Source organism: Strongylocentrotus purpuratus, unplaced genomic scaffold (assembly GCF_000002235.5).
Source record: "Strongylocentrotus purpuratus isolate Spur 01 unplaced genomic scaffold, Spur_5.0 spur5_scaffold_8, whole genome shotgun sequence".
NCBI classification, from domain to species: domain Eukaryota; kingdom Metazoa; phylum Echinodermata; class Echinoidea; order Camarodonta; family Strongylocentrotidae; genus Strongylocentrotus; species Strongylocentrotus purpuratus.
Genome location: NW_022145614.1, coordinates 11,104,826 through 11,114,978, shown reverse-complemented (window position 1 = coordinate 11,114,978; position 10,153 = coordinate 11,104,826). Strand labels below are relative to the sequence as shown.

Sequence of the window (10,153 nt, the reverse complement as noted above, 5' to 3'; positions counted from 1 at the left end):
TCCTTTGGAAGAAGAGGGGGGTCCCTGGAACCCCAATTTTTGAACGGCCCTGCTTTTCTAATGTTATGTACTTACATATTATTTACATATTACAATCTTACAACGTACTGGCAGGGGCGGATCCATCAGGGACAGGGGGGGGGGGCAACTCGTGGGAAAATATTTAGCGGCGAATCAGCCAGCCGGTAAATAAGCGGGGGGGGGGGGGGGGGGGGGGGGGGTGGGGGTGGGAGGAGGGGGGGGGGGGGGAGGATAAGAGCTTGTTTTTTTTTTGGGGGGGGGGTCCAATTTGTGAGGAAATATTTAGCGGCGACTCAGCCAGCCAGCAAAAAAAGGGGTGGGGAGGGGTTAGGGCTCTTTTTTTGCACATTCGCAAGAATAAGCGGGGGGGGGGGCTTTAGTTTTTGTTTAAAAGAGGTAACATTTACGTTAACATTTTTTCTTTTTTACCATTTTTTTTTGCTAGGGGAGGGGGGATGGCGGGCCCGTCGGGCCCTCATTGTGGATCTGCGCCTGCCTACTGGATCACCCCATTAAATACATATATTTATTATGGTATGTCGTGTATAAGTCATTAATTTTAAAGGTCATATCGTTAAAACTCACAATATGTCGGGGTGTAGGAGAGCTCTCCTAACAACTATATATCGTAAAGTCACTATTTTTAAGATACTTCATAATCAAGCATTGATAATGCGGGTATTTATTCGCTTAATGTTGATTGGGATTGCTCCGAGGCAAAAATTAAATTTCATCTTCGCTGGGTTCAAGACGTAGAGTTTGGTTACGAGATCCGTCGGGCTGGTCGTCGAGTTTTGACGAATCCTTTTCCCTCTTTGTTTTCTGAACGTAGTACTGCAGCATTCTATAATTACAAAATAGATGTAGATTACAGAATTGAAACATGTGAATTATTTTTATAATTATTTTGAGTCGCAGTAGTTTGCTCAGCATTTTGAGTGTCTATTTAATAGCGCCTGGCACGACTCTGAATGAATACATTGTATACGCGAAAGCATGAATCATGTGACCGCGGGCTTATAATAGCTGTAAGGCGCGTAGAACATGAAGGCAATACTTTCGAAAAAATAAACTTAGGCAATTTCAATAGCCTCGTCACCTAATGAAGTGTGCAATTTTGACAATACCCTAGTATATCTAAATTGCGTCTTAGTTTATTTTTTCAAAAATAAGTGTTTTTTAGAGACATTGTCGATGTATAAGGTAAGTATACAACTGTAGACTTACCCATTCAATGACAGAGGGATAAGTAGAATAACTGAAGTCACATAAAATGTGATTTGAGGGAAGCCAATCTTATTCGTGTATGCGAATAGTCCATTGATGAGGAAGGGTGAACACACTGCCATTAGACTCGTAGCAAAGGATAACAAGGCGAAATACATTCCTGGAAAGATAATACCAAAAATGATTCTAGCCATCTGCGACTGATTGTGGCCTGAAACTTCCTTACTGACTACCGCATGATGATACATACATTTTCGAACATGATATATGTTGTCCTGTAATAAGTAGATAAATCAATTATATGTATTTTATTTGGACACCTAACCCCTGGATATCCACCCCGGATAACCACCCCCAGTCAACTAACCCCTAGGACAACTACCCCTAGGGCAACCACCCCCAGACAACTACCCCATAGGACAACTACCCCGGACAACTACCCCTAGACTGTATGGGGGTAGTTGTCCGGGGGTTAGTTGTCCTAGGGGGTAGTTGTCTGGGGGCAGTTGTCCTAGGTGGTAGTTGTCAGGGGGATGGATGTCCATGGGGTAGGTGTCTTAAAACCGTATATTCCATGTATTGGGAATTAAAACATTGTATATATAAGCCAGCAGTTTATTCATTTCTTTCTTTCCAAAGATTTATGTTTTCAGTCTGCCATCGTGAAAAACGACGTGATGAGGCGAGTTACCGAATAAACTACAAATTTAAAGGTGTCTCGCAATTTCCTTACATTTGATACATATGTATTAACAAAACAGACAAAAATTAAAAAAAACAACACCCCAAAGCAAATAAACACTAAACATTTGTCAACGAACTGAGTTCTTACCATGCTCTCTCTTTGAAACCGCTCTGGAAATTAGATCCTTGCAAACAGGTTTAACGGTGGTTCTCATGAAGCTGACGACAGTTGCTAAAAATGGATGGCAAAATATTAATTCAGGTAAATTTAAAGCGCTACTGAACTGATGAATTTTCTGCCCTAGCGTATATTGTTTATTATACAGCGCCATCTCAAGGTCAACTTGCCAATATAGTGCGTAACTCAATACATAATTCCACTTCGCAGACGGAGGACTCGGTGCGAGAACCAACAGCGCAGCAAGAGCAGCAGCAAGTAACGGGACCATACTGCGGTAGCTGACCTGAGGTGGCGCTAGAGAGGATTTTGGGTTAGTTCTATAGTACAGTATGGCTTTAACCCCCCCCCCCCCACCTTGATCTCTGCCCTGATGGTAGAAATATCTATACAAAAATTATATCAGTGCACAAATACAAAAAACATGTTGTGAGCAATATCAATTGAGTAAAGACGTGTTGAAATCAATTTTCTGGTGAACAGATTTGATGGCGGTCTTTTATATCTTAGAAAAAGTCCTAGATCATTTTTCTGAGTCTTGTGATTTCCTCAAAATTGTTTATATAATGCTGTTTCCCATATTGGTCTACATTTAATTCAAAGCATCTTATTCTATTCAACTCGGTTTTATTGGGGACAGGAAATACCCAGTCCAAAGAGGAGAGTGGATAAGAGCTTCAAGCGAAATCTAACCTTGTTTGCAAACTGATCTAGAGGAAAGCAGAAAAATCAGAGAAGTAGACTGGTGAAAGTTTGAATAATATCTGACCAAAAATAAGAAATTTATGAATTTTAAAAGTTGTAATCACTATAGGTAAGGGCTCTTCAAATGGGCTTAATCGGCAATGTCTCTGTGCTGTAGGGATGGACAATTTTTCCATTTGTTCCAACACACACTATTTCAAAAAATGTCCTTTGAGAGATCGTGGAAAAGCGTGTTGTAATATCGCAAAAGTAGTGGGTTTTACATGTTTAGAAGTTTACACTACCAATGATGGCTAGCTGAACAGTATTCTGTGCCAGTGCTGACGTCACTATTTGGGAGATGGAAGAAATGAGCGAAAAGTGGATGAGCCAGTATTCCGAAAAGCACCTCAGTAGCGGCCTCACAATGAGCGCTGCAACTGTGAAAAGAAAAAAAAATCCATAAAACAAATAAAAAACAGATAAATATATAAATACGATATTGATGATGATGCTGATGCTGATGCTGATACTGATAATAAGAATAAGTATACTAGTAGTAATCGAAAATAATGATGATTATAGTTGCAATATTAACAGTAATAATAATAATAGTAATAATGATGATGATGATACTACTACTTATAAATCAATACAAATAATAATTATTATTATATACCTCACTTAAGAAATCCAGCCATCTGATTGGTCGAAATTGCATTCATAAACTTTAACTATTCCTGTATAATTCCCGGTAAAATTCCAAACCCATTTAATAGTTCTTAAATAATAGTTCTAAAATCCCGGCAAAATTCCAGTTACCATGGTTACCGGAAAAATAGTTCAGTCTTGGTGAAATACCCATAGGTTCACATGTTAAAAACTGGTTTGAGCGATCGAGGATACCGTACGTGTGGGAAGAATTGGTCGGTAATTTCAATATCCAAACCGAAGGCAAAAATGGCTGAAGAAACTCTCCCAAGATTTCAACTTCTTGATGATGATCAAATGCAAGACTTGCTGACAGTAAGAGCACCAAAAAGGGTACGTTAAATTCTCCATATTCTTTTTTCAAAATAGATCTAGTAGGCCTAGAGTCTAGTAAGTAGGTCTAGACTCTAGTAGTGCTAAAATCCTTCCCGTAGAGATTGCACACATCCCTATGCATTGGCCATTGTGCATCGCACTCATGCTAAATTGGTCGATGTTTTAATTGCCAGAGATTCAAACTAATATTGCTCGTGATCCTGAAGGTGATACTCAATAAGTGAGGTGTCATATGAAAGCACAGGTTTTTCTCCATATTCCCCACAGGGCCGGCCCACCCCCAAAATTGTAAAAATATCTTGCTTAGACTAGAATCTAGATCTAGTCTACTCTCAAAGATACACTCATAAAAAACAACCGTGCAGATAAACTAGAGAAAGGCCAAGGTGGTGTCATAAGTTGACTCTTTTTTTTGGCATATAAAAGTATTAATGACTGCTTTATATTCGAGAAATAGTTGTTTTTATACGCTCTCGGGAAGGTTACAATTGGGCTATTGCCCTCGGCACGCCTCGGGGCAATAGCACAATTCTAACAACCATTTCTCTCAAAGCAGTCATTAATACTATATTTTCATTAACGGGGGAGGGGGAGCATAGTGTAAACTGTGCTTACGTGATACCAGCATAATACAGATTTTCTACAACATTTACTTGTATATTTTGAAGAACATAGTGCGAGGGAGCGTAGCCACCCGAGCGAAAAGATTTTCGCATTTGTTTCAGTCTAAACGCTGCACTCTTGGGCCCTCCAGAGCCTAAAAGTGTGTTGCAGTTGTGTTTTAGCACTATTTCAGATTTTCCGGGGAGGGGGAGCGATCCTCCCTAACAAACTGAGGGGGGGGGGGGTGGGGCGTGTCGCCCCCTCCCCCGGGATCGTCGCCATCGAAAACAACAAGAGCAACAAAATAATTATTTCTGATTTTATTTTTTTCCCCAAATGGAAGGCTAGGCCGATGTGAATTCTTGATAATGAACACAAATTTACACTTCAAAGAATAAAAAAGCAGCTCTAAATTCTGAATTTAAAGTACAAGTCCACTCCAAAAATAACTTACTTTCAATAGAAGCAGAAAAATCTGACAAACCAATCAAAAAGAAAGTTGAGCAAAATCGGATGACTAATGCGAAAGTTATGAATTTTTTAAAAAGTATGTAAAACTATAGAACAATGGAAATCACTACAGAAATTGCCAATTTGGTTATCAGTTTGTGACGTCATTTCCTCACTATTTATCAATTGCATTGTATAGTTTAATCCCAATAGTTTATCTTTTTAACCCCCCAAAATTTGATTTCCTCATGCCTTTGCCCTAGTTATATGATTTGTATCATATTGCGTGCATGACATTGCACAAAATCTTTTATGAACTTTGAAGAATTGATACTATTTTCTAAATAATGTATATTCATAATTATTGATTTTTATCTAAATAGTTTATCAAAAGTCATATTTTTCATGATTTTACTGAACAAAATTACTCTATATTAGTGCATCCACACAAAAACATATTACTATCAATCTAACTTGGATGCTGGTGTGAAGAAATAAGATTCTTAGGGGGAAAATAGGAAATTTATATTATCAATATAAAGAAAACAATTAGTGGGTAGTGAGGACATGACGTGACAGACTCATGAGTGAATTTCCAATTTGTCTTGTGATTTTCATTGTTCCAAAATTCATAACTTTCTTATTAGATATTAGATTTTGCTCAAACTTTTTTTAAATTGGTTTGTCCGATTTTCCTGGTTTTATTGAAAGTAAGTTATTTTTGGAGTGGACTTGGAGTTTAAGATGTGAATTAGATTGAATGGTTTTAGTATTGTTTACTTGGTTCTCATTATACAATGAAATGATTTTAAACGTACGGAAACGTTTGATTGCTACAAATAAATTCAATCATAGAGGGGGAGGGGGTATGAAAAGTCCAAAATGCATTAAAAAAGAAATTAAATTGTCAAAGTAACTCTTTTATTTAGGAAAATTGCATATATCGCAAACGGATGTAAAAAATGAAGAGGATTAATATTCAAATAAATATTTGTTAAACCCGACAAAAAGTGACCAAAAAAGTATAAAAAAATGCAAAACTTGCATTTCAGCTCAGAGGGCGGTCCGACATTTTTAACGGCACGCCATTCTTTGTGAAATAAAGAGATAGTTTGTAGTAAACTTGCATCAGTTGGGTTAACAGATTGGCCCCAATAGTTCGAAACAGTTATTGTTCTAACATTTTAAATCTGCCGTCTGGTTTTTCAAATGGGTATGCTCTATAACCTCCCCTTTTCTTTCAAATACTCCCATAAAGCTAACCGAAACCATTATTTCTGATGGCGCTTCACTACGAAAGACCGGTGTCAACGTCTGAATTCTTATTTGTTACAAAAGTTATGAGGACCTACCTCCTGCAGGAAAGAGAGCGACGGCAGCAGAATAGTAGCCTACGACATCAGCTGTCCAACAGAATGGGCTTCCAAGACCATAGATGACGATGACATCGTAAAGACTTTCATGTACAAGCTCTTTTAGGCAAACAATGGCGATCAGACACCACACCCTCCATCTTCCTTCCGACATCCTCCTGCCGAAAATGCCTCGAAGGTTCTTGAAACTTTTGCTGATGACCGTCTTGGCATTGAAATGCTCTCGAGGGGATATCGTCTCAAGGAGTACCCCTGGACATACTGTGTACGCTAGATTAATGACTGATAGTGCTACTGGCACTGCGAAACACACGGGGAAGTTACCGAGGTACTGTAGAAGCACACCACCAACAGCCTGGCCGCAACCCCATCCTACAAACACGGCGAGTGATTGTACAACTAGTCTCTGTGTGCGGGTATTACCACTTGTAGAGTCCGCAATGTAGGCAGTACAGACAGTAGTTGCTGCCGATGTGTCACCACAGATTCCTAACGTTATGGCCGCGAGGAAGGTCACAGCAAGGGGCAGCCTCATCACAGAAACAAGGAGATAGATCAGAGACGCAATGAGGTGACCGGTCGCTGAGAATATCAGAATTGGTTTCCGACCGATGAAATCCGAAGAAGCAACCAGAACAGATGCAGTGAGGATGGGTAAGAAGGTCGAGATGCTTGCTAACCACATGACCCACAGTGCTGTCTCAGAGTTGATCTGGACTTCAAGAGGGTTGGACACGTTCAGAAGTGAACAATTGCCATCTTCTTGAGGAAGCAAGTTGTACTCATAGTCAATAGCGAGAGTCTTTCGGATGTAGAGTGTGCGGAGGGTAATCAGCATCCCTTGAATTGTTAAAATAAAAAAACTGATGGGTTCAGTCGCTATGTATCTGGCCTTACTAATTTCCTCTACGGTGTCCATTCTGAAAATAAGAGGCACACACGACAACGCTTGACGAAATAAACAGTATGAAAAAATGTATGATTTACTCACAAACGGTCAGTTCGGCATTGACGTTGTAGACTGACGGAAGGCAATAATAATGATTTTAGAAAAGAATCAAATCAAAGCAAAATTAAAAAAAAACATTCACATGATAAGGATACCACAAAAATACTCCATTAATCAAGAGAATGCAAAATAAACCATTCATGACATGTTCATGAATGATCCTTTTGATCACAGAGGTCTAATATCACAAGATCGTGTACAGATTAGATAGTTCTGATATAATTCTCCAACCCTATATCATTAATGGAGCATCGCCTATCACCTTTGTTTCGTAGCCTGAGCTAGCTATTAGCTCAAATAGTGAAATCTAGATTATTTCAAACCAAGGTAAATCGGTGGAGCTGAATTGTGTTACGTCGTGACCTAACCCACACTGATAAGTAACTGATGACACTGAACATGTTATTAACATAGAGATAGATAGATAGATAGATAGAGAGAGAGAGAGAGAGAGAGAGAGGTGTGTGACCATGACCTTCTATAGCACAAATCATGCCTTCAAGAAAAGTACAGCTTTACTCATTATCAATAGAACGATAAATTTATATGATGAACTTGCTAAATATATTCCGGACACATCATTGACCTGTAATAACATTATTATTGTTAGTGTAAAGTTCGACAGGAAAATTGCAGGTCAGATGACGAGAATCAAATTCTTGGACAAGCATGTACGGAAGTTAAAACGTGCAGCGAGAAGGCGACTTACCCCGTGTCCACACACATAGAATTCATCGTATACAGCTATCCCGAATCGGTATAGCTCTACCATTTCGGGATAGCTATACGAACAAATTGTTTGCGTGTGTGTGTGTGTAAGCTAAACGATATGTCGTATAACAAAACTAGGGTCTGGGCGTCGTTTCAAAGAATCACGGAATATTTTGTGTGTGGACGTATGGTCGAACTAGAACGGTGTCACTGGGCGGGGCTTAACGTGACCGCTTATCACACAATTTTTCACTGAAGGACATGGAAAAACATGTTATTACTCACTGCTATATCTATTTGATTAATATTTTGGTAATAGAATTGAAAATTTTGTAAACATTATTTTGTGAAATTTGCTGGTCGGTCTGGGATTTTTTTTGTTTACTTCTAAATTGTATGAAATCTGTTTTGCTTGTCATTCGTGAATTGTTATGTATAGGGCTAAAAAATTGGATATATTATTACCATTACCATCATCGTCTTTATCAACATCCTTTGAGCTTATATAGCTCATTATGTATCTCTAATGAGTGCCCCTTTTTAGGGTTGAGAAATACACATTTTCAGCTCTGATAAGCGCCCTTTTAAATATAAGTATAAGTATGTAAATTATAAGTTTTCCTCGTTACTTTTGACGTAATTGTTTCAAAGAATCGAAGCATCTTTTGTAGTAACACGTACCCTTCTAAAACCACAATAAAAGGTAGAAGTCGAGGGGGCAGGGGGTACAATGCCAAAATAGTTTATGAGCGAACTGTGCCCTTTTTACACAATAACGTTTTCCCCTACAGACCACCATGGCATATTCTATAAAAATGCTAAAACATGCATTTTCCTACCTACCATCTTGTTAACCTCACGCCCTTTTGAAATTCATAGAATTCCAAAGTTATCATTGGCTCTTTGTTCAGGAATATAAAGGTTAAGTAAAAAAGATTTTTATAAACATATGTTAATATCAAAATTATACATTCACAGAACAAAAATTATTGCAGTATATATTTTTCAGAAGCTATCACACAATTTTTCACTGAAGGACATTGAAACAGCTATGTAATTATTGACTGCTTTATCTATTAAATTAATATTTTGGTATTAGAATTTCAAAATTTGTAATAATTATTTTGTAACATTTACTGGTAGGTCTGGGATTTTTTTTTGTTCACTTCTAAATTGTATGAAATCTTTTTTGCTTGTCATTCGTTATATAGCTCATAATTTTAGGCCATTAAAAAGTAATAATTTTACATGATTTGTTAAGCTGGCTTAAATAACAAATATTGAGTTGAGATCATGTTTATATCTAATATAGAGGACAATCACCCCAAGGACAATTACCCCCAGAAAATTACCCCAGGCCAATTATCCCCCTCCCGTTCATTAAAGGGAAAGTCCACCCTAATAATAAGTTGGTTTTAATAAAAGCAGAATTTGTTGGGGTAATTGTCCTCAGAGGTTAATTATCAACGGGGAGGGGGGGGGGGGGGGGAATTTCCTAGGGGGTAATTTTCCTAGAACCCAGGGATAAAGCAGTAATAAAGAAATGCTATTTAAAATCAATTCAGAAGAGTGCTTCTAAAGAATTCAAGCATGCAGCTGAACTTTCAATCATTCCTTATTCCATATTCATCCATTTAATATTAGAATGTGATAATTGCCTTTAAAGGTCTACATCTCCAACATACATTTTGTAAGTACATTTTTCTTCATCTACCACATTATTATACCTCTCCAAAGTTTCGCCTACTTAAAAATAGTAGACTACGATAGGGTTTTCATCGAAAAATAAACTTGGTCATATGGTTTTAAAAGTATAGAATTAAGCTCTTTAATGATTGGTAAAATATATAAGTCTCACGACGTGCACAAAGACGATGTGAACTTACTTGTTTTTGGATTCGTATAACAACGGTATCATCACAGGGGGAGATAAACACGACTGTGACACAATAGTGTGAGGTGGATCGTGATCAGGTTCTCACATTTTAGTAACCTATTTAGGTTCACGCACAGAACAATATTGAGATTCTGATTGCGATAAAAAAAAAAAAATCTATTTTGAATCTCACTAAATTTTCTGTGTGTGAATCTCACTATAGTAGTAGTCGAGAGTCTTAATTAGCCTGATGGTCGTTGCTAATTGACGGTTCTTTGGCAAACAACTTT

General features: G+C 37.9%; 1 protein-coding gene and 1 long non-coding RNA gene across 2 annotated transcripts; both read right to left on the bottom strand.

Moving 5' to 3' along the window:
* Positions 1–473: 473 nt before the first annotated feature.
* On the bottom strand, positions 474–1,504 carry LOC115920334. Its single transcript, XR_004062349.1, has 2 exons — positions 1,249–1,504; positions 474–865 (listed from the first exon to the last, which is right to left on the bottom strand). It is a non-coding gene; the product is annotated as an uncharacterized LOC115920334 (long non-coding RNA).
* Positions 1,505–2,741: 1,237 nt separating this feature from the next.
* Positions 2,742–9,893, bottom strand: LOC581471 (proton-coupled folate transporter). Its single transcript, XM_030975938.1, has 3 exons — positions 9,874–9,893; positions 6,247–7,187; positions 2,742–3,234 (listed from the first exon to the last, which is right to left on the bottom strand). The coding sequence occupies exons 2-3, from the start codon at positions 7,184–7,186 to the stop codon at positions 3,083–3,085; spliced, it is 1,092 nt and encodes a 363-aa protein (XP_030831798.1). The 5' UTR covers position 7,187; positions 9,874–9,893; the 3' UTR covers positions 2,742–3,082.
* Positions 9,894–10,153: the final 260 nt, after the last annotated feature.

Bases quoted from the DNA above. Each gene is read 5' to 3' on its own strand.
- LOC581471 (XM_030975938.1), bottom strand. From the start codon at position 7,186: ATGGACACCGTAGAGGAAATTAGTAAGGCCAGATACATAGCGACTGAA. The intron at 3,235-6,246 runs GTAGGTCCTCAT...TTCTTTTCACAG, and splicing joins CGCTCTCTTTCCTGCAGGAG to TTGCAGCGCTCATTGTGAGG.